We start from the raw sequence: 25,701 nt of genomic DNA, 5'->3' as shown, positions 1-25,701 counted from the left end.
GTGGTCGGGCGCATCCACTGGCTCCACACGCTCCCGCTCCGGGCCCCGGCAGGACCCCACGGCTCTTTGACCAACAGTGGTGTCTTTAGCGCATCCACCAAGCCCTGTGCCGGCATAGGCTACCTTCTGCATGCTCTCTCGTGTGCGGTGTATGCCCTGGAGCGAACTGTGCTGGTCTGCCCCTTTCTATGGGCAACAGGGTCTTGCAGCACTGGGACCTTGTCCAGGCGGTCCGCTGATCCCACTCTCTTTCGTGGATATTAGTGTGGGGGCTCTGGCACCTGGTGAATGTCTCTGGCCCCAGTGCATTCCCCTTTTGTCCTCAGGCCTAGGCACTCAGGTTTCCGCTCCTCGGCTTGTGCGTTACGTCGGCAACCGCGCAGCTGCTGCGGGTGCTGCACTATACTGGGGGCTTGTGCCCACACCCACGTTCCAGGGCTGGGTCTGCGTTCTGCGTTCTTGGTAGGTGCTCCGTGGAAGACCAACTGGGCGCCACCTTCGGGGCACTCTGGTCATCTAACGGATCCCCCAGTGCCCGGAGAGATCTCCGATTCAGGCCTTCTTGCGCTGTTCCCAGGTGCGACAGGCCGCAGCACGGCCAGTCTGAGTGCCCGCTGGATCCAGCTATTGTAGATCCCTTTGCAGCCGTGCAGGAAGGATTCCGACACCATCTCGCTGGTGATCCGGATCGCTGTGAGGGCCGGCGTCTCCTGCCTTGTCCAGCCCCCCCAAGGCCCCGACACTGCGGGGGCCTCCACTCCACCGGGAGCCCCGGGATCCAACCGCAAAGCCCAGAGCGCACAGCGCCAGCTGTCCTGCCGTCCCGTGCTCAGTGGCAGCAGCGCCGCCGGGGGCGATCCGCTCCGGCCCTGCGCAGTGTCTGGCGATCAGTGTTGGCAAAGACCCCTTGCCACTCCTGTACTTGTTGCGGCCTCGGTGCCCGCCCCTCGGTCCAGCAGGACCCCTCTGGCCAGATTCTTTATTCTGCTCATGGGCTGGGCTTCACATGTACCATAAAGCCGCAGCAGGCTTAATCTCGGCCGCACCAGCTTACGTTTGCAGCCGCGGCACTGTGGTCAGTTTATGGCCCTTTGTCCTCTGTCTGCCATCTTGCCAGTCTTCAGATCACAGGCACCCTGCTTCTTTTCGGTGGCTGTAGCTTCCCTTTCCTGTTGCTGATCAGACCCTCTCGCCGCTTGATGTATGCACCAGTCATTCATACATCCATGGGTATGCTGCCGGCATGCATTGTCTCCTGGAAACTTTGTTTTTCTAAAGGATCGATGTCAGATCTGCGGGAGCTCTTCTAGGGCACGTCCTTTCACGCGGCCATTTAGCCACGCCCCCACTTAAAAGATTTGAAGTTTCAATGTAGATGAACATTGCTTGCAAGTTAAGTTTCATCCACATTTGGAGTTGTCATACCGTGTATTCATTTAAATGGTAATGCTTAATTTCTTTAATATCTTCATAAATATTAATTTTCTTTCAGTGCAGTATTCTGAATGTGAAAATATATTTGTCACATTTATTTTTGATTTTGCATTCAATAATATTTAAAGGTTTTCGTGTAAATCACTCTGCTGTTGTTTTCAATTCAATTCATTGTAATTTGCTTTTGTAGTTTGCCTTTAACTATGCCCATTTTTCGCAGACTTTCGACAACATGCTTTCATATACATAAGACCACTCCGTAACAAAGTATCCTCTCTCGTTCAAGGATTAACAAGTCTTATTAGTTGCTGGTTTGCAAGAATTTGAATCCGTGACCTTCAACTTGTCTTACTTCACGCGACCACTCCCGATACAAAATAACATTGGGCCTAAGATCAATCACTCGCATACATGCTTTCTGTTTGCTTAGAAACTCACTGGTTACTTTGATGCAAGTTCCTGCAACGCAGATCTCCTGGCTTTTGATCGCTGCCCCCAGGATCCACCTCCTGCCCCTTAGGCACTCTTGAGTTGGCTTCTGGCCCCAGGGAAACAAGCTCTTTGCGCAATAGAAAAAGGGGCAGCCTTCCGACACGGCTCCCATTTCAAAGCTCATTCGGTTCCACAGAGGCCCAGCTCCCGGGCTGCTCTTCACTGAACCATAGGTGTGCTCCACACGGGCAGCTCCACGCTGTGTATCTTGGCCACTCTACTGCTGATGCAATTTTACTGTCACTGCTCCGGTCACTGCTTCCTGCTTAACATGCTGCAGGTGTGAGTTTACAATTCACTCTGCCTTACCATCATTAAGGGGACATGCCTGATCTCTACTGCTCTCAGCAGGCCTCTAACTTGTCCCAGTACCAGAGTGGTAAACGTAGCTAGTCTTCATTACTCATGGTTGCCTCTTGCTCGTCTCAGTACTTTTTGTAGGTTTACATGAGGAAGTCAGGGGAGTTGGTTTATAATACCCCATGAAGACGGGGGAAGGGTTGGTTTGGTCATTAGTAGGAAAAGGGGAATACCATGTCTCTCCCAAGGGCATCCCACTGCCAGTACCCACAGACCCTCTACCCAGGTGATCCTCCCTAACTTGTCCACCCCCAGAGTCAGATCCAAGAGCGATGGCCTTTCCCTGGCCACCTGCGCAGAGGACCTATGGGGAATAGGAATGAGAATAGTCTCAGGTTTCTCACAGTAGTCACAAACCAATGAAGAATGCAGCCATTTGTTTGAAGGTACCCCAAGAACTAACTTGGTGCTGCTTGGATTGTGTCCGGCAGACCAGTCCTGGTTGATTGTTTGCATTACATACCAGCAGGCTACTGGATATAGCCGGACCTAGATGAACAGATGCATTCCTTGGATCTGGAGACATGGCTATATTTATAATACACTTGAAGCTGAGCTCTCCATGGTAGTAGAAAGGTCAAGGAAAGTCTGACTCAACAATTGACTCTTCCATGGTTTACAAAAGTGAGTCTCATTAAGTTGGTTATTAGTAGTTCCTGTTATTTGTAGGTGTTGAATTTTAACACTACTTGGCGGCGGGCGGATCAGGTGTTTTCAGCCCGAGGCCTGAGTTAAAGACCTGGCACGCCAGAGAGGGTGTTAAGGCTAATAGCACCCCAGGTTTCCGGATCAGAAACCTGGGGTGCAAGGAAAAATGTATTTTCATTCAAGAAACGGAACGCTGCGCCCATCCCGTTCCTTGAATGAAAATACTGGCACAAGATGGCCGCCATGGATCTGGAAGGCAGGGCTCCAAAAGGAGCAGCCGCAGTCAGGTAAGTGGGGCTGGGGAGGGCGGTTGAGTTTTCTAAAAAAATGAAGGGAATGGGAGGGTGGGAAGAAGATGGCACTGCGGGCCAGGGGAAGCAGCTATCGGGTTTCCATGGAACACGGGCTGAGATCAGCAGTCTCAGCCCGCGATCCAAGGAACCTGATTGGTGGCTGCCCCTGTCCTGGGTGCTAATATAAAGTATAGATATGTCAAAATGTTTTGTGGACTTATCACAGTTCGGACAATGTAGAGCGTGAGAATTCACAGTTTAACTGACTGAAAATGAACATCATTAGATGCTCCACCCAATGAAGCGGAGCATGTGGAACATACGGGCAATTCTGCATTTTGAAAATGCCCAATTGAGCTCTGTGGTGCATTCAACAGTTCAAAGCAATCTTTTTACGACTGTACCTGGTAGATGGTCTTGCTCCTGCTGTCAGTAAGATCCAGCCTGATTGAAATGTAATCCGTGTTGGGCGACGGTGGTTCCAGGTGCTCGTATCGTAATCCTCTGAGAAGGAACTCTTCACAAGTGACTTTTAGCGAAGTTTGAATCTTCTTACGACCAGCTGAACAGGCTCCCTTTTGGCACTTTGGGTCTGTTGTGTGCTCTACAATATAACAGAAATCATTCACGTTCAAAACAATAATTAAATGGCGTAGAGTACCGTATCTTCGTTTGAATTATTGCTCTAACAGATTATTCATTTAGGCTACAAGCTACTGTACTTTTAAAAAGCAAAAATATAAATCAACAATGCGTTAATCAGAAAAAGTATTTTATTTGTGTGCTTTTTAAAAAATACCCGTCTGCAACACGCCTTAACACATCATTCAATTCTACAGCATTTAAAAAAATAATTTCTCTGACGTTAAAATGCACTGTGTTACTGGACCTACTGGTACGTGATGGTTTACAAGGCCCACTTTCACACCACATCCCCATGAGTACAAGCGGACAGGAGGTAAAGCTATGTATGATTGTGTAGAGTGGTATCGTTCAACCCGTCAACAATGAAAACATTTACATTTTCATGCCTTTAATGTTTGAAATCATCATACATTAATACAATAAATGTTTAACCCTTCTCCATTATCAGTTTCCTCACAGGGCCTGCCAGTTCTTCATGGGATTGTTGTCAAATTTACAGTAGAGCAAAACACTTTGCCTCTCTCTTATTTTCTTCTCTCGAGTTGTCAATAAAGGAAATCAGTGTTTCCTCTCTTCTCGCTTCTTTTATGTAATTCTTCAAAATCAAAGCACCTCTCAGAATTCAAGCTTCTTTTCAGGTTCTCGGGGTATCCCTCAGGGTTCAGGTGTATCTTCAGTTTCACAGCACCTTTCAAGTTTCATGTGCTTTAAAAGTTCACAACACCTCTCCGGATCCCAGTGCTTTTATGGGTTCACAGGAACTCCCAGAGTTCAAGAGCCTGTTCAGGTTCATAGCATTCAAGTGTTTTAATTTTTTTAGATTCACTGCTCCTTTTGGGGTTTAAGTATTTGTACAGTTTCATAGCACCGATCAGGTTTCAAGATCCTTTTCAGGGACGCAGCAACTCTCAAGGTTCAAGTGCTTTTTTTTAGATTTGCAGCAACTCTCAAGATTCAAGTGCATTTTTCAGATTCACAAAACCTCCCAGGGCTCAAATGCTTTTCTAGGTTTCCAGTACCTCCGTTAGAACTGAAGTGCTTCTTCAGATTTACAACACCTCTCTTCTACTTGTTCACCCCACGACGCTTTCAGCTTTCACTTCACTAGATCAAAGCGCTCCTCAGTCCTGCAGTGCTTTCAGGGTTCATAGCCCTGGAAGGTCCAGCAGGCCACTAACTCTCCTGGAGGTTTGTGGGGCCTTCTTATGTTAGGTTCCACTATCCCAAAATTCCCTTATCTTGTTGGGGTAGTGTGGGAGCCTTCCCTCGACCTAAGTATGAGAGACGGTAGCATTCTTTAGAAGGCCATTCGCCTAGCCCCAGAGGAAATGCAATCCGATAAGCAGGGCCATCTTAAGCACTTTTGGTGCCTGGGGCTTGAACCCCATTGCCCTCCCCCCCAACTCCACCAAACTAAAGAAATGAATGGATGCAGAATATATGGTCGCACCCCGCTTGACGCGTTCACAACCCATGGCTTCAAATGCTGCCTCGCATCTTGCAGTAACTAGAATAAATCCACCATAAGGGCCTTTTTCTAGCAGATGCACAGGACACATTTTTAGCAATAGAAGAAGAAGGTACACGTGTTGTAGTATAAATGCAGGACACAGATCATGTTTGTTTGTTTGTTTTGTTTGTTTTATTCATTTGTAGTGCACGCCAGAACCAAGGGTATCAGGGCGCAGGTGCAACAAGATTGTTCTCAGCTTGGTTACAGTAATTTACAGGTATGTACATAGGCAATTTACAGGTGTGTCCATGGGTAGGTACAGTTACAGGTACACGGTAGAAACATTGAAATGCAGTTTACAAAATGTACATAAGGAGAGCAAGCATGGGTGTGGTTAGCGGTCATTTACCTTTATCCGTTTAATGTAGTTGCGCCTAAAGTGAGGATAGGATTGAGGTGATCCTAGGGTGGGTGGCAGGGAGTTCCAGTATTGGGCTGCTTTCACCTGGAAGCTGTTACCACCAGTTTTGGTTCATTTAAATCGGGGGACTGTGAGTAGATTGTAGTTGGAAGTTCTGGTAGATCGGTTTGGGGTGTATCTCTTAACTCTGTCGACAAGATAACGAGGGGCTGCATTATTGAGGCATTTGTGCGTCAGAGAGGCTACATTGAGCAAGATTTTGTCGGTTGTGGTAAGCCAGTTGTGGGCTCTCCTAATGTTGGAGATGCAGTCTTTTTTGGAGATGCTCAGAGCTGCTCTGAGAGCATTGTTTTTCAAAATCTGGATTTTGTTTGTAATATGTTGGCTCCAACATATAGGGTGTTATAATAATCCAATTTTGATAGGATAAGAGCTCTGGCTAAGGTGTGCAGCTCTGGGTCGAAAGGAAGGGTTTAGCTGCTCTTATTAATTTACAGGTGCAGGCTGTAGAGGAGGCCATGGAGCTAACCTGTTTAGGAAGGAGAGGGTGGCGTCTAGATAAAACCCTAGCATTTTAACTTCTTTGGCTACGTTAATGGGGTTGTCATCTATACTAAAGCTAGCGTATTTGTGATTCAGTTTATTTATGTTAGGGGTGGAACCAAGGATGATGAGCTCGGTCTTGTCATCATTCAGCCATAGACTATGAGAGGTCATCCATGCCTGGATGATGAGGTACACCTTGTTCACCAAGGCCAAATCCTTGTCATAATCTCCCATCAGCGGGATGAGGATCTTGGTATCATCGGCATAGTTAGTGTAGGTGATACCCAGACCATCAAGATCATCGAACAGGGGCTTCGTGAACATGTTGTACAAAGTGGGGGAGATGCATAACCCCTGGGGAACCCCGCAGGTGATGGGGATGGGGTCGGCGGAGGCTGAAATAGAAAAGACACGCATAGACCTGTTGTTGAGGAAAGATTCAATCCAGCCGTTAGCCTCTTGTGAGAAGTGGGCTGCCGAGACAAGGTGGCTGCAGAGAATTTTGTGGTCTACTAAATCAAATGCTGCTGAGAGGTCATGTAGAAGTAGTAGAGCAGTTTTCCGATTGTCTCTGAGAGTATCAATTTGTGCTTTAAGGTCAATGAGTGCAGTCTCTGTCCCGTGTTGGGGTCTAAAGCCCGACTGACGGATTCCCAAGAGGTGGTTTTTTTCTAGGTATTGTTGTATTTGCAGATAGGCGGTCTTATCTAGTATTTTAAGCAGGAAGGGGATGGTGGTGATGGGTCTGTAGTTTGTAGGTATTGATGGGTCGAAGGAAGGTTTTTTGAGTAAAGGGAGGACCCATGACTCTTTGAGATTGCTGGGGATGGTCCCTGAGGAGAAGGAGGCATTGATAAGCTTGGTGATGAAGGGTGAGAGGTCTCTGGCAGCATCTTTGATGATTTGTGAAGGGCAGGGGTCACCCTGGCAGTTAGAAGATTTGAGGATAAGAATTATTTTTTCCACCTCTAATGTGGAAACTTTGGAGAAGCTGAAGCGAAGGTGGGGTTTAGGTGTGGAGCTTTGGGGGGCAGGGGTGGTGGTGTTCTATACATGGCCTGTACAGACGAGAGATTCTTTCTTGTTATTGATTTTGAGTTGTAGGCCTGCAACTTTATTGGAGAGGGCATTTTGGACACTGGTGCACCATTGTTTGTCTTTCATGTGTCGGGGACTGGGATGGGTGTTTCCAGCTCTTTAAGGATAGTAAACAATTATTTTACGCTAGAATTAGCTTGCGTTATTCGCGAGTTGTAGGACTCTTGTTTGCCGATTATGATTTCTTTTTTGTAGAGTGCATCATATGAAGAAAGTGCACAAAAACAGAATACACAAATCAGGTTAGCTGCCTCACAGAATGCAAAAGTGCTCATTGAAACAGCTACACTTGTCATAGCATAGAGAGTGGATGCAGATTAGAAGCTACCACAAAGGTGTCCATATTCATACAGATTGAGATTAGAAGACGGACATGGTTTTGAAGCGGTGTTGACTTTAGAGAAAAAATAAACACGTGGCTCTTGTGTGCAATATATCAATGCTCACTATTATTGGAGATGAGGCAACACTATAGCCAGTGAAACCTTGAGTGAGGCTTATTGAAAGATCATACCCTGAGAACACAATTACTCTGAATGGTTGACAATTTTGAAAGGTTTAGGGACTTGCCATTTTGACAGGTTAGGTAATACCAGATTAAATGAGCTGCCCAGGATCACATATTGGTTAGGAGGTGAAGCTGGGCTTTTCACAGCAATCTGCAATTTCTGCACTTCACCACTTTCTTTTCTAGTACTTACCACGAACTAAAATGATAACATTTTATAGAACTGACTTGGAAAGCACACAAATCGCATAACCCAACATGACCATTTGCAAAGTAGGACTGATTCTAGCTTTCTTGTCTCCATCATCAGGTGAAATATGCCAGTACCAGAACAATACCTGATGTGATCTTAAAATATTTTATATGGGTTTGTCTTTTCAATTGTAAAGCTTTAAAGACACCCAATACACATGTGTGTGGATTGTTATTTACGATGTGCAGAAGATCCTTAGTATTGTACAAAAAAGAAAACCATTCTGTGTCAAATAAGCAGACCTTAAAATATGCTTGACATATGCCTGTGATATCTGGTCTGCTTTCTTCTGTCGAGAATCCCTTCCCCTCTACATCCCTTCCCCATGCACTTGCGTGTTCTCCATGTCACTGGGCCTAGTAAGATCGCTGTTTTTGTTTCTCCCCTGTTCCCCTTCCTTTGCCTGATCGCACTCTGAAACACCTGTGTACGAGCGTGATATAAATAAAATATCATATCATATCAGCAACATGTGAGAAGGCAAGTCTTTTAACAGAACACAGCACAGTTCTGTCAGTGATATAAGATGATTTTTCCAGGATGACTATGTTTTCTGTTGGCAAAGCCAGGATACGAGCATGACTGATTTGGCTCCACTGTGTTGAATTTGGATACCTAATCCCCTCTCTGGACTCACACTGTAGGCTGATCATTGGAGGTGACTACCTAGGTTTTACAACCCCCGATTTGAAGGAACTGATTTCTAGACCTTCATCATAATGATGCTTTGGTTGTTTTCATAGCACCCGCTATCTGGTGAAGGTACATTGGTGATAATAGCATCTATTGCACTATAAATCAAACTACATAAACGTGCAGATTTATGAACTTTAGACATAGGAAAGGCTGGGTTGGCCTTGCTGGAGTTTGGTTTTGTAATCTTGTATATGAACACAAATCTCTGCAAGGAGTGCTTAACACAGTGAGCTATCTTCTGAACCATCGCAGGACTCGAATATATCAATATGCATTTCAACTTCGGTTATTGCACATCATCAATATAATCCCAACAGAAAGGTGAGAATGCTACACTAGTTGTGCCATAGTGAACTAACAAACTATATATACTAGTCAACATATAAAGCATTGATATGATATGATATGGCATTTGTAACATGCCTATACACAAATAGTTTAAGGCACATTGAAGGATGAACTGATAAAAGCAAAATGTACTTCTCAACAACAGACAGGAAATTGATTTAGTGCCTCAGCAGCACGCTATTAAAATATCCTGTGTTGTGCTATTTAAGTTTGATGAACCATGGAAACTGCCTTCTTTGGATCAGGCAGGCTTGTGCCAGCTAAGGTGGGGGCCCAGGGCAGGTGCCCCTTTTGCCCTTCAATAAAGATGTCTCTCCTGATAATAGGTGATATAATAGAAGTCGCTATCATGAATCCGTCTTCATGACTCTTAACATGCAACTTCTCTTCTCTGTCTGGTAAGGTTTGCCATTTGCTGCGGAATTTATTTGCGTCTTTGATTTATATAATGCTATGGTTTGTTAGAATGCCTCTCCTCTGTGAATAATAATGTCCAATTTGTACAATAAATGTGGTATGCATCTTGCTATGACTTGTGGGTAGGCAATCCCGAGATGTTTAATTGTTGTAAGACAACATGATGCTGGTAATTCTACATCAGAAAGTAGCTCTGCTAATTAGGCTCACTTTCATAATGCTCCATGAAGAAAAGTATAATGCAAACACATAACTCTGCTAGGACTGTCAACTGGCACCCGCAGTAACTGCCTTAAGGTATGGCAACATGGCAGTTACAGATAAATATGTACATTCCTGCAAACAGCCTGATGTAACCAATGTTCCAATAGATAGGGGCTGCTGTTAACATGGTCAGCCATGTTCCACATTATATAATTGTACATCCCCAAGGCATGGTGGCAGATAAATAAATAAATATAAACCTTGTCAGGTTTCATTTGGTGGTCTATGGGAATGTACATCACATTGGCCAGAACCATTGTGATGTCATTTTATAGATAACATGGTTTCTAGTGACTTATTCAACTGCCAAAATGTTGTGTACCACCGTTGTGGGCTTAGTTTCATCCAAAACAAACCATTTGGCTCTAGACCATTTTGTTATCTCAGGGAAGGCTTGTCACCTTCTCAAGAGGTCAGAATATACCCTTACTGGGAACAAGTGCTTGAACGGAAAGTCCTGTCAGGACAATGGCAAGATCACATCAGGGAAGTACCTATTGAAGTCTCTTTGATGTAAGGCAGACGGGGAAGAAAGAGAGTTAGAGTAGCCCAGGAAAGTAATCACAGCCAATGGAGGGGTTCCATGATATTTGAATTTATTAGGCCACTCACACATCATTCACCACTCCACACTTACTTTAGACAACGCACACATAGACTGACATCACCAGGCAAAGACTCTTGTCACAGGAGGCAGGATTACCCTTACAGAAGGCCTGGAATGGACTAGTCGACTTTGGCAAGATGACCATACAATGGGATGAGGCCCCCCTCAGTTGAATTATCATTCGATATCAGAAGAAGAAGGTTTCACCAGGAACATAATTTGGGTATAGTCTGCCCAAAGCCCTCTAACATACAGGTAAAGATAAAGACTCCAAGGAGGGAGCAAGACCTCCACTCTCCCATCTTGGAGGACAGTTTGGGGTGGACTCCTATTTGGACAAGGCCTACATGCTGTCAAAACACTGATAACCAGGATCCTGCTCATTGGAGGTAGCAGTCCTTGCAAGTGCTCTCATGCATCGTTCCTGGCTGGGAAGATCAGAAGAAGAAGTACCCTTATCATTGGAAACTCTACACAGGGTTCCTTAGCAATCCAAGGATCAAAGAACTGCTATGGGCTCTGTTCCCACCTCAAACTGCTTGGAGGCTGCCTGGACCAACTTCAAGTCATTTTTGAGTGGGTACAGGGCTCCAGAACCTGCCGTTAGCATTCTACATTTTTGAGCCATCTCAATATTGACTCAGTCCATTGGAAACAATCAACATAAAGTGCCTCACTGCCGGCTCATTTTGGTGGAAGCACCCACTCAACACATCCCATCTCAATGCCAACTCGACACACTAAGAGCACTGACCCAACCAATCTCAATGGTCAACTCAAATCCTCTCTATGCCAACTCAACCCACAGGGAGCAACGACTCAACCCATCTCGACTCCAACTCGACCCACTGGGAGCACTGGCTTGACTCATCCCGACGCAGACTTGACCCCTCTAGGAACGCAACTTTAATAGTCTAATGGGGCCCCCGTCAGAAAGCAGTGCTTTTTTCATTATGACATAGCTGTCAAAGGTGTAATGGATCAAGGTGCTTCTGGAAACTAGCAATGTTGGTTGAGATTAACATAGGTGTTGTTCTCTTTCTCTGAGTCGTTCGTAATGAAACAAAAAAAAATAAAATGTGTATAACAGTAAAAAACTTTAAAAACGAAAAATGTCACCTATTTCCTCGGAATGTACAACTCAGCTATGAGGTTCAACAGTTTGAAGCCAATGAGTGGACTTGAACCAACAGCCTTGCTATTTGTAAACCGAGGCACTAACCTCTGGGTAGTCCCTTCAAAAAGCATCACTTTGTGCATTATGACATAGCTGTCAAATGTGTCATCTATGATGCTGCATGTGGGAACTAGCAATGCTGGTTGGGATAAACGTATGTGCTGCTCTCTATGAGTCATTTGTAATGAAAATAATGATAAAATGACAAATTAATATCAGTAACAAACATTCAAAACTTCACCTACTCTCTCACTATGTACAGCTCTACCTACAACGTTGTGTATTTACAAGCCAACGAATGTACTTGAACCCACATCCCTGCCACTGGTAAGCCCATGCATCAGCCTCTGTGCTACTAGGGATCCTGTCAGAAAGCCTTGATTTTTGCATTATGGCATATCTGTCAAAGGTGCAATGGATGAAGCTGCATCTGGGAACTAGCAAGGTCGGTTGGGATGAAATTATGTGTTTCTCTCTATGATTCATTTGTAATGGAAATAAAGATGAAATTACATATTTATATCAATAAAAAAACATTACAATTTTACTGTTTCCTCACAATGTACAGCTCAACTGAGGTTGTATCTGTTCAAGCTAATAGATGGATTTAAACCAGTGACCTACAATTTGTAAACCCATGCACTAGTTTCTGGGCTACTGGCCATCCCTTCAAAGACTATTGCTTTTTGCATTATGACATAACTGTCCGAAATTGGCATTGGAGTTTTTTTGCAAAACTCCCACGAAGTGTTGCAGGAAGTGTATGACTGTGGTGACTGCAAATGCTGTGAATGTTGCTGGCTGCCTCTACTCGCTGCTCTTGGGGCATGGGACTTTAAGGATTTCGACCATAAAAGACCTGCCCGAACGCAAAGCATTGCGGGAAGTATTTGACTGTGTTCTGTGAGCGGGGGCGAGATGTCCGCCCAAGGTTGGATTGGAAGAGCAACCTGACATTTCCCAATCACAACAGTTAACAGAGAAGCTCAGGAACACACATGAAAGAATTGACACAGGCTAACGTGGTATCTGCGAAAGACACCAATGTTCAACAGGTCCGACGTGGAAGTGCGTAAACTGTTATAGAAATATCAAAAATGCCTAATTTGTTGAAGTCGGCAAAAGCAGGATGGAGATAAAGTGATTGGGTTGGTTACATTTATCATATACCGGAACAGTCCCCTCTGCTCCCCTCCCGAGCTATCGACTTTGAAGTGTTTTAAGCAGTGTTATTAGGCAGCAGCGAAGTCCAATTGCATGTAACGACATGACTAAAAATCACTAACTTTTGAATGAGAATTTTTGGTATGAGCAGCAGTACCCCAGTTGCCCGATCAAATAATCCTGTGCTCTGTTTTAACAGCAAACAACCACTACCACATATAGATTGCAACATCAATCTACTACAATCTAGGGGATAGACTACGATTCACACTAATACTAGCGACCCCGGAAGAGAACCCATCTTGATTTATACTTTTAATAAATCACTGTAGCCTAAAAAGAACGTATTGGTGGACTTCTGACACCCGTTCCCTTACGGAAGAGGAGATTCTTACAGCCTCCTCGAGAAAACATACAGCCCAAAATCCAGTACCCACCCCCAGTCCAGGATAATATGTCCGTGGTCGGTGGCAAATACCAACTGAGAAGTACCATTATGGATACCTGCAACCGATCGCTAATCTCAAATGATAAACCAATTAAGAAAAACAAAAAGGGCCAATTGCAATAAAAAACCAATAACAGCAGGTATTACTTCAAACACCGACGAAGGGGGAATCCAGAATTTTATTAATTCATTAAGAGAAAAGTACAGCTTATCTTAAAGTCCAAGGACAAACAACAATAAATAATAAAGAAACCAAAGACTTATTTGTGGAGAAAGATACTTACATGCAGACCCAGATAGACTCTTCAGTGGGGGAGACTATAGATAATAATTCCTTATTAAATCTCTGCCTGTCTGGTCGATACAATATTTGAAGCTAGTCATAGTACTACCAATAAGGTGGTAGAAGTAAATAAAGACACGGTCAAGAATACAGACACAAGAGAACAGCACTCAGTAATAAGTGTACATGAGATGTCCTCGCTGTCCATTAACAGATATGAGAAGTCATTACTGAGAGAGGACAAAGTAATAAATCAATATCAGAAAATGAAAGAACAGAAGGGCAAAAGACCAGAGGTTGTCTAAGCCATGGACAGCGAAAAAAGAAGAAATGTCAAAAAGAAAAGGATCCAAAAAATAAAAATCAGATGGTGTCCAAGAACAATACAAAAATAATTACACATCCAGCACAGTCACTTGCCAGTGCTCCTCTGAAGGACCAATGATATAGAGAATCAGCTACATGTTATGACTATATAGAGCTGCAGCCAAACAGCCCAAGGCAAGAGTACAGTAGGACACATGAGCATAAATGATTAGATATTTGGATTAAGAAAAAAACAAAATAAGGAAAAAAACAGAAACTACAGCATTGAGATCAAAACAAGAGACGGGAGAACGCGTTCGGTACGTTCGGTCTGGCCGTCTGTCTGAGGGTGGTAGGCCAAAGACAAGCGGGCATCAATACCCAAGGAGGAAGTGAGAGAACGCCAGAAACGTGAGGTAAACTGAGACCCTGGGTCGGAAATCAGGACCGTAGGCAATCCAAAAAAGCGTATCACATGGTCAAAAAACAAGCTGGCTAATGTAGAAGCAGTAGGTAATCCTGAGCATGGTATAAACCGAGCCATCTTGGTAAAGACGTCCACTACCACCAGAATGGTGGACATTCCCTCGACACAAGGGAGTTCCACCACAAAATCAAGGGTAACCGTATGCCATGGATGCAGTGGTAATGGCATGCTCAGTAGAAGACCTACAGGTTTACCCGGCTGTCTCTTGCACTGTGTACATATGGCACACTTAGAGACTTATTGTTCGGCATCCTTCTTCATACCCGGCCAACAGCACCATCGGTGTAGAAGATCATAGGTTTTGGCCTGGCCAGGATGAGCGGTTAACGGGAGATCGTGGGACCATTCGAGAGCCTTCCGTCTGGTTTGGTTGTCAGGCAGGTACAGTAGACCCTTAATATCCGGAAGGCCGGTGATAAGTTCGGTGCCCATCTCCTCAAGAACAGGAACATGATCCCTAGCCCACCTCCTTAATCCGTCTAGGATGGATGGAGAGACCGAACCAACACATACAACAGCCCCTGAGGGTAATACCGGGGTAGTCTGCCTCACAGTTTCCATATCCGTACCAATGCGGGATAAAGCGTCTGCCTTTCCATGTAATGGACCAGGGCGATATGTCACTATGAAATCAAACATGGTGAAAAACAAATGCCAACGTATCTGCCTGGCATTGGTACATTTCGCATGGGATAAGGCCTGGAGATTTCGATGGTCCGTGTACACAGTAATCGTGTGCCTGGCACCTAAGAGATGGTGTCTCCACTCCTTAAATGCCACCTTTATTGCCAGCAGTTCTCTTTCCATGATCGTATAATTACATTCGGCCGACGTAAGTTTTCGAGAATGGAAGGCCACTGGATGTAAGCGTTGAGTAGCGGGGCAGATCTGTGATAGGATGGCCCCTACTGCAACAGCAGAGGCATCAGCTTCCACAATAAATGGGAGAGATGGATCAGGGTGCTGCAATACCGGAGCGGTGGTAAAAGCTTCTTTCAATGTCTGAAATGCGGATTGCGCTTTGTCATCCCAAAGGAAAGGGACGTTCGGACTGGTTAACTGGGTTAGTGGGGCTACTATCTCGGAAAAGGAGGCGATGAAACGCCTATAGAAATTAGAAAAGCCCAAGAAGGATTGGAGAGCTTTTACTGAGGTTCGGACAGGCCAATCCAATACTGCCTGGACCTTGGAGGTGCACATGAGTACTCCCTTTTGGGAAATTTGAAACCCCAGGAACTCCACAGAGGATGCATGGAACACACATTTCTCTAGTTTTGCAAAGAGGGAATGCTCCCTTAGACGAAGTAGGACAGAGCGCACATGTTGTACATGTTGAGACAGGGATTCTGAATATATCAGGATGTCGTCCAAATATATTACGACGTAGCAATCCAGCAAGTCTCTGAAGATGTCGTTTACAAAATGTTGGAATGTCGCAGGGGCATTGCAAAGCCCAAAGGGCATTACACAATATTCATAGAGCCCAAATTCCGTCTTAAATGCAGTTTTCCATTCGTCCCCCTTTCGTATCCTCACCAAGTTGTATGCTCCCCGCAAGTCCAACTTGGTGAAGATAGTAGAGGAGGTCATTTTATCGAGGAGTTCCGTGATGAGCGGCAGTGGATATTGGTTTTTAATCGTGACTTTGTTGAGGGCCCGATAATCCACACAGGGGCGTAAGTCCCCTTCCTTCTTCGGCACGAAAAAGATTGGGGAGGCCGCCGGTGAACGGGACGGACGTATGTGTCCTAAGCGCACAGCATTGTCCACATAATCCCGTAGATGTTCCTCTTCCTTCTGAGTGAGCGAGTAAATACGACCATATGGAATTACTGCCCCAGGTATCAGGTCAATGGGGCAGTCATAACATCTGTGTGGGGGCAGTTTTTCTGACAGTCCTTTATCAAACACATCCGAGAACTCCCGGTATTCCAATGGAAGTGCAGGGACTGGATTAGATGACATGGCGCTGACGGAAGGGACGCTAGTCACCATCGCTAGGCAAGGAGAAAATGCTGCTACATCATGGGATCCAAGACATTTCTGTATGCAAAAAGAGGAGGAGAACCACACTGTTTGTTCACCCCAATCAATTACAGGATTGTGAATCTGTAGCCAAGAAAGACCCAGAATTATGCCGAACTGAGGGGCCGTAATAAGGTCAAAGGTAATGGATTCCGAATGACCTTGTGCGGTGGACATTTGTAGTGAAGCAGTTTGCTCCGTTACTTGTCCAGATACCAAGCAGGAACCATCTACTGCATGAATGTCCTCAGGTCGCGTTTTGGGAAATACGGATAGTCCGTAATGTTCGGCCAACTTGAGATCCATATAATTCCCACTAGCCCCTGAGTCTATCATTACAGGATTGGAAAAGGTTTTAATGCCAGGAGCCTTGAAACGCATAGCAAGGTAAACATGTGAAGACGGAAAACAGTTATCCGACCCCGGGTTCATTCGACTCGTCCGGAAGGCCCGGTTTAAGGACGAGTCTTGGCGTTTCCTGCCAAATTGGCAGGTCTTTTAGGACACAAACGAATATAATGACCTGACTGGCCACAATAGAAACACAGGTTATTCACCGCCCGTCTTTCTCGTTCGGTTTTGGATAACGGACCCCTGATGGCCCCGATTTGCATGGGTTCGGCCTCAGCATGGGAAACAGGAGTAGTTCCATCTGGTCGGAAAGAGGTGCGAATATCGGGGTACCGACGTTCGCCACGCCTTTGCCGAAGCCGAGCATCGACTTGCAGGACTAGGTCGAGCAATTCGGGAAAATCAGGCGGAAGGGCGGGGACCACTGATAGGGCATCTTTTAGGTCATCCGACAAACCTTTATAGAAAACAGCCGCTTTCTTCTGTTCTGGCCACGTGGTCTCAGCTGCTAATTGGTTGAAACGAGCCAGGTAAGTCAAGAGATCTGTCTTGCCTTGACTAATAGCCAAGAACTCCAAATCCGAAGTTTGTGCTTTGTATCGCATATCAAAACGTATTCATGGCTTGGATTAACCTATCAAAGTCATATAGAGCCGGATCATTAGCTTCCAGCAAAGGATTAGCCCATGCTGCGGCAGTGCCACCTAGATGGGAGAGAACGAAGGCCGCCTTAGTGGTAGCGTCTGGAAACGCCAAGGGACGACAAAGAAAGTGAAGGCGACATTGGTTCACAAAAGTCTGATACGCCTTGGGATCCCCCAAAAAGCGTTCGGGTGGGGCCAAAGGAAAGGGCCCAGGAAGGACAACTGGAGCTGGAGCCGGAGGGGGTACAGGAGGAGGTGCTGCTGCAGCGGCATCACCAAATTCCTCATCATGGGGTAATGGCTGCACAAAGCTCTGTAATACATCCATGCATTGATGTAAGGTCACATGTGCGGATGCCACATCGGTACATAAGGCAGAAAAAGCCTGCATGAGAGCTGCCATTGGGTCTGATGCAGCCTCCATAACCAATAGGCGTTTTTGTAAAGCTCCTAAATCTGTCACAACTCAGGGCTTGTTTTCTGGTCGTTGCAGATAATACCTCCCCACTCTTTTGGGGAAGTTACCTTCACTCAAGGAATATGAAATCTTTATGGTGATGTGCCAAAGACTTCCCTCCCAAGAGCTCAGCCTACAGGGATCAATACACCTGGCAGGCCGGGGGCTTGAATGAAAAGGCCGGAGCAGAATCGTCAGAGCTAGAGGGACAAAGAACAAAACAGTTGTTCAGGAAATGCAGTCAAGTAGTGCCGGAGAACAAACAGCCAACACCGCCCACAATTACACACTCTTACCTGCTCCGTAGAAACAATATACCAGTAACCTACTAGTATCGAAATGCAGAGACAAGGAGGATGTCTGGTGAAGGGAAGGTGTGCCAGTATCCTAGTAACACCACGGTGAAAGCAGCAAAGCGTCCAAAAGGTGTTCAAAGCAATCCAGAGTTAAAGCAGCAGAGCGTCCCAAAAGGTGTTCAAAGCAATCCAGAGTTTAAACAGCAGAGCGTCCCAAAAAGTGTTCAAAGCAATCCAGAGTTTAAACAGCAGAGCGTCTCAAAAAGTGTTCAAAGCAATCGGTGTTAAGGCAGCAAAGTGTTCCAAAAGTGTTCAAAGTAACAGGAGCGGACAAGGAAAAGAAATGAAATGACCAGGGAAGCGGGCGTTCACCTCACGCTAGTTCCCTTACGGAAATGTTCGGGTTATCAGGTCACCAAAACTTAAGGATTCAGAAATGGGAGGTCAATAATGAGTAAGCCGGGTTCATATAATCCAAGGGGGACAATCGAGGGAGGCAGGCGTCGGGAGGCAGAGAAGGACAAGGCAGAGACAACAACTTGATTCAAGCGCCGGGTAGTCAAGGATTTAAACAGGAGTCCGGGAACAGAAGCTCGTAACTAACAACAGTTTAGGAGCACCCGATCTCCGAATAGCCGGCATTTAAATACGGTCCACAATGAAGGAAACACAACAACGTAGTGCACGTGTCACGTGACTACAAGTAGCGGGAGTTGTGGGAATTGTAGTCTCAAAGGGTTCTGCGTGTCGGGTAGCGCTCAGACAAACGCCATGGTAGTCTCCAATTTTACCGGGATGTGACACTGGATAAAAGATGAAAATATCATGAGAAAACAACAGACAGGGTTTAGAACAGGGGTCAGCATTTTGGCTAACCTGTTGTCTGTATTTAATTAAATCTGCTATATCTTGTAAAGATACCCCATTGTATATGTGTTTCATTGACTATAGTAAGGCCTTTGGTACTGTAAATCATCAGACGTTGTGGGCTAAGATGAAGCATTGGGGCCTGCATTAGGGGATTCTCTATTTTATGAGACTACTTTATTCGGACACCACAGTGCAGCTCCTGCTTAATTTAGAAGATTTGCTTAGCCCTAATGTAAAAACAAACTTTGGCCTAATACAGGGCTGCAACTTGTCCCCAGCATTATTCAATCTTTATACTGCAGACTTAGAGGAAACAATATCCAGCTGTAATAACTTTCCTCCACGTATCGGACCAAATACTATAAAAAGGCAATCCTCTTTGACACAACCTCAATTGGATTACAGCGCACTATGAGGGCCTTAGTGGAGCATGCGGATAGAAATAGCATGATTATTAATAGAAAGAAAAAGAAGATTATGACCATTAAGTTTACTAAAATTGGAGGAAAAACAAGAACAACTTTAACTGGAAGATTAAAAGAGAACAGGTGGAAGAATTCAAGAAGTACATATACTTAGGGGTTCCGATTACAGACAATATGCAAAATTGCTCTCGCAGCATATTATGGGGAAGGTGGAAAGGAAATTCAATGTAATAAAATAATGTCAAAAAATGAGTCATGGGCGCCCTCTATGAGAACGAACACGGCAAAAATGGCCTGTTCTCTGGGATGGTACCCACTCTAGAGTCCGCAGCCACATTTTAGCTCACTGTACCTTTCACAGATGGTAAATAGCCATTTGCATATCAGTCTTTAACCCACTCACATGGGCAGTCCAGCACTGAAATGCTATGGCAATTCCCTTCTGAACAAGAGTACCAACAGCAACCCCATACACGTGTTTCAGCCTTGTTGGGCATCATCAGTGAGGTGGAGCTGTGCCTCTCTGAGCACAGTGAGCAAGGGGTCCAGGTCTGGATGACCATAGGGCACTTAGGGTGACTAAACCCAAGGCCCTTGAAAAAAATCAAAACATTTGTCATGGGCGCCCTCTATGAGAACGAACACGGCAAAAATGGCCTGTTCTCTGGGATGGTACCCACTCTAGAGTCCGCAGCCACATTTTAGCTCACTGTACCTTTCACAGATGGGAAATAGCCATTTGCATATCAGTCTTTGTCCCGCCCACATGGCAGTCCAGCACCGAAATGCTATGGCAATTCCCTTCTGAACAAGAGTACCAACAGCAACCCCATAAACGTGTTTCAGCCTTGTTGGGCATCATCAGTGAGGTGGAGCTGTGCCTCTCTGAGCACAGTGAGCAAGGGGTCCACGTCAGGTTTAGTCACCCTAAGTGTCCTAGGGTCATCCAGATGTAGACCCCTTGCTCACTGTGCTCAGCTCCACCTCACTGATGAGGCCCAACAAGGCTGAAACACGTTTATGGGGTTGCTGTTGGTAATCTTTTTCAGAAGGGAATCACCATAGCATTATGGTGCTGGACTGCCCATGTGGGCGGGAAAAAAGACTGATATGCAAATGGGTATTTAACATCTGTGAAAGATAAAGCGAGCTAAAATGTGGCTGCGGAATCTAGAGTGGGTATCATCCCATAGAACATGCCATTTTGGCCTTGTTCCTTCTCATAGAGGGGCGCCCATGACTCATTTTTTAATAAACAAATGTGTCTCCCATAAATGTGGCAACTCACTTGAAGGGCTATTAAGGGTAGATAATACTAGTATAGTCCCTTGAACGGTAAATGGAATTGAAAATTACTTGAATAAGGAAGTTGTATGGCTCACTAAATTAGAGAGCAACCTACCGCGTACTACATTGGGCCTATCCAGGTCTACCCCTATAGAGGCCATATGTAGTGAGTTAGGTTTGATGTCCTTGATGACACAGAAAAAAGTGGCAACTGCAAAAATATGTTAAAAATGATCTTGGAGAAGGATAACAAGTCTTCCATGTATTCCAACTTCTCTGAAATATGGGATAATAAAGTCTCGCAAAAGATCTTTAACCCTTGGGTGACAGAAATATATATATTTCTGGACACAATTGATTTTGAGATCATTTACCCTCTTAATATTAGTATTGCAGAAATAGGGATCAAACAGAATGCAGCAGTATGGGAGAGAGACAGAAATACGCATGAATGAACCAAAAAGTCCTCTTTTAATAACTATATAATGCAGTTTCCCAGTTAATGCTCCATTCCCCTGTTTGACTAAGATTAGCAATTCTAAAGTCAGGAGATATATCCTTCAATTTTGCCTGGAACAACTGCCAACCTACGTGAGAGTGGGTGCTTGGAATCAAGTCCCTCGATCTGAAAGTTGGTGTAGAATTTGTAACCTTGAAATAGAGACATCCAGCCATCTATTAACTAGTTGCCATACATTGGAGTATCTCTATAACAAGGGATACAAAGGCTACGTAGGTAATGAAAGCCTTAAAGGAGAACAAGCATGGTCCTATGTGCATCCCGGAAATAACTTGGTTTTAAATTTCAGTATATTGTAGAGAGACAGATGTACATGTCATCTCTAGTGCCTGCCCCCTCACTTCCATCATACTGGAATAGCAGCAAGAGAGCATTATGTGTGACATCAGGTATCGTCCCAATACTGCATAGACGATAGGAGAGACATTATGCACTCAGACAACCGTATCAAATGTACCCTTGAACTGATGTGGTGGAAGGATGTCTGCATATACCACTGGAGGTAGAAGAGCTATAAGAGAAATTAGACCAGAGCAAAGTGATGTCATGAGGAAGCACTGAAACGATAAATGAAAACTTAACAAATGAAGATGTAACTCAAGTAACAAGAGAAAAATGTATGTGGATACGAAGAAATCCTATTCATTGAGAAGATAAGTGTGAAGACAATCAATAAATATATATACACAGAAATGCAAGGTAGATGATATATATAGAAGCTTGCTGCAGGAGAAAATATAACGCGAGTAAAGCGGCCATGATGAAAAGATGGATGTCGACTTGTGTTAAAAGTAGCCAAATTACCTCAGAGACAGACCAGGGCTGCAGAACTGAAAGGCGCTGGCAAAGAGCTTCGAACGAGGAACAAAGAATATCTATTGGACTGGGATCAAGGATGTTGAATAAAGAAACAATTGCAAGGCACAAGGGGAGTCAAAGAGCATAAGCTACATATGCACAACATATTTCTCTTAGATTAAGTAAAGGAGAAAACATTTGCAAGTGCCAAATATTGAACAATTAAAGGTGCATAAAGCATATACAAGACAGAGCAACCAAGTCTCCAGAGGCCAAGAGGAGTAATAGCACACAGTATAATTGAACTAAATAGCAGTAAATAAAAGGTCAAGATGGACAAAATCGTGGTCTCCTCACACGTGATTCAAGACCCGAAAACAAGGCCTATTCATTAAACTCCAACTGAAGATAGCGATGTAACTACACTCCCTTACAAATCCCAGAGAAGACAACAGTCAGCAAGGTCAACTACAAAGAATAAGCCTTGGCTTGGGGCCTAACTGATGAGAAATGGTAGGCTAATTGTGCAAGGGGGTAGTAGGCTGACGATGTTCCACACACCCAGGTTTCATTTTGCTTACGTGCTGCTAACGAGCCAAATGTCCAAGGTTGGGAGAGAATGTCAACCAATGCTGAGGGTCTATGTAGCAGTGTACTATACAATGTTGGCGAGATCAATCTGCTGGTGTTATTCTGCTATTAATCGGCATTATACGTATTTAGAGGTAGTTCAAGGCATGCCTACCAGATAAGGGGCAGCCAATTATGTTACTAACACCTAAACAATGTATAAGTATACATGTTCCCTTAAGCAATCCCTCCTTTTGATAGGCTTTTACTGTTTGGCACGCAGGATGACGTCATAGCTGATGTACATCGAGGTGTAACATTTTTGTATAATCTAAATATAGACGAGTTTGAGCTGCAATTTGTCTGTTCACCAGGCTTCCCTACTTTATTTGAGCTGATAACAAAGTAGTACTTGGCCATATTCTTTGAGTCTGTTCGATTATTTGGGTCTGATATCGTTTATTGGTAATTCCATCTGGCACTGGAATGGTACTAAGTAAAAATATGGTTTTCACTTGACCAAAAACGAAAAAGATCAATTTAGAATGACTGCTCTGTGACCGCACAGAACTGTCGTACACGAGTGCATGCAGGGGCTGACAGGTGAGTGTCTATGTGTCTGCGTGAGTGTTTGTCTGCGTGAGGGTTTGCGTGTGTGCTTGGTGTGTGTTGTGCTGGGAAGGGGTTGGTAGGTCGGGAAAGGAGGTTTTGGAAGGATCACCTTAGGGGTTCAGGGGGCAGAAGCATGTTATATTGCAGCATTTTAAAGCTGACACAAAAAAAGCCCAAAAAATCAGTCTTTTTTTGTGTTCGTCCTTTAAAATGCGGTAATATCACATGTAACCCTTGGAACGCTCCTGGTGCTACTGCATATATATAGCTAGTACATTGTACTGAAGATTATTAAGGATTCTTAAACAACATGCACATTTTATGATCAAAAGAATGTATGTTTTGTATGATTATTTTAGGTTACATGATTTGTTTATTTTACTAAGATGTTTATTGAATGTATTGTATTAAAGATATATTACGTTTTGGTGCTCTAAGGTTTAATTTTAACTATGAACCACTTAATAAAAACAACTTTAAATAATGGATGACTACATCTGGGAACAAGCAATGCTGGTCTGGTTGAGATGACCATATGTGTTGCTCTCTGTACACGACTTATTTGTAATGGAAATAATGATAAACTAACATTTGTATGACACAAAAATATTTACAAACTAAATATGTTACCTATTTCCTCCACATTTCAACCATAAGGTTGTATATTTTCAAGCCAATAAGCAGACTTGAACTAGCAACCCTGCAATTTGTAATCCCATTGCGTAGCCTCTGAGCTACTGGAGATGCTTAAAAGGAAATAGCTTTTTGTGTTATGACGTAGCTGTCAAAAGTGTAATGAACGAAGTTTTATCTGGGAACCAGCAAAACTTGATATGGATGAACATATATGTTGCTCTCTAACTATGAGTCAATTGTAATGGAAATAAATATAAAATAACATATTTATAACAGTAAAAAAACATTAAATACTAAATATTTTCCAAATTGTTTCCCAATGTAAAGTTCAACAATGAGGTTCAATATTTTCAAACCAATGAGCGGACTTGCAGCAGAAACTTTACCTTAAGTAAACCCATGCACTAACATCTGTGCTATGTGGTCTCTTTTTAGACAGCATTGCTGTTTGTATTATGACCTAGCTGTCAAAGGTGTAATGGCTGAAGCTGCATCTGGGAACTAGCAATGTTGGTTGGGAAGACCATAGGCGTTGCTCAATCTTTGAGCTATTCGTAATGGAAATAAAGATAAAATAACATATTTATAACAGTAAAAACATAACTTATTTCCTCCCAATATACAGCTCGACTATGAGGATGCATGTTATCAAACTGATATGCGGACTTGAATCTGGGGCACTGGCATCTGGGCTACTGGGTTTCCCTCCAAAAAGCTGGGCTTTTTGCATTTTGACATAGCCGTCAGAAGTGTAATGGACGAGGTTGCATCTGGAAACTAGAAATGCAGTTTGGGATAAACATTGGTGCTGTTCTTTGTCTATGAGTCATTTGTAATGGAAATAAAGATAAAATAACATCTATAAAAGTAACAACTAAACATTTTACCTATGTCCTCCCAATGCACAGCTCAACTATAAGGTTACATATTTTCAAACCAATTAGTGGACTTGAACCTGCAACCTTGCTATTGGTCATCTCAAAGGTGCAATTGATGACGCTGCATCTGGGAACTGGCAGTGCTGACGCAGACTACAAAGGTGTTGAGTCGTTTGTAATGGCAATAAAGATAAAATGACATATATAACAGTACAAAATATGAAAAACTAAACATTTTAGCCATTTCCTCCCATTGCCAGCTCAACTATAAGGAAAATGTTTTCAAGCCAATGAGTAGACTTGCACCAGCAAATTTGCCATCAGTACATCTGGGTTACTGTTCCTCTCTTCAAAAAGCAATGTTTTCTGCATCATGAAGTAGCTATCAAAGGTTTGGTGGATGAAGCTGCACCTGTGTCACTAACAATTCCGGTTGGTATACACATAGGTGTTACTCTATGTGCCATTTGTAATGGATGGAAATAAAGAAAAAAGAACATGTTTACAACAATAAACACTTTTCTTATTTCTTCCAACGTGCAGCTCAACTATGAGGCTGCATATGTAAAAAGCAATTAGAGGACCTGACCATTGGTAAACCCAGGCACTAACCTTTGGATAACGGGAGCTCCCTTTGAAAAAGCATTGCTTTTTGCAGTATGACCTAGCTGTCAAAGGTGTAACGGATAACGCTGTATCTGGGAACTAGCAATACTGGTTGGGATGAACAGTGGTCTTGCTCTCTAACTATGAGTCATTCGTAATGGAAATAAAGATAAAATAACCTATTTATAACAGACATGAAACACTGTACACATTTGCTCACAATGTACTTACTGCTCAACTACAAGACTTCATTTTTTCAAGGCAACAAGTGGACTTGAACCAGCCACTGTGCCATCCATAACCCTACACACCAACCTCTCTGCTACTGGCGATCCCTTCGAACAGCATTGCTTTTGCACTATGACATTGCTGTCAATT

The 25,701-nt window shown here is 44.0% G+C and overlaps 1 protein-coding gene across 1 annotated transcript in view; it reads right to left on the bottom strand.

The window, feature by feature from the left end:
* Positions 1-25,701, bottom strand: part of FREM1 (FRAS1 related extracellular matrix 1) — a 1,195,879-nt gene that overhangs the window by 980,943 nt on the left and 189,235 nt on the right. Inside the window, exon 5 of the mRNA XM_069626057.1 lies at positions 3,632-3,831. Coding sequence (XP_069482158.1) covers positions 3,632-3,831 — 200 coding nt within the window. The remainder of the gene's footprint in view (positions 1-3,631; positions 3,832-25,701) is intronic.

This window comes from Ambystoma mexicanum, chromosome 6p (genome assembly GCF_040938575.1).
Source record: "Ambystoma mexicanum isolate Mex_15411 chromosome 6p, UKY_AmexF1_1, whole genome shotgun sequence".
Lineage (NCBI taxonomy): Eukaryota > Metazoa > Chordata > Amphibia > Caudata > Ambystomatidae > Ambystoma > Ambystoma mexicanum.
Note: the sequence above shows the minus strand (reverse complement) of the source record. Positions and strands in the feature narration are given on the sequence as shown.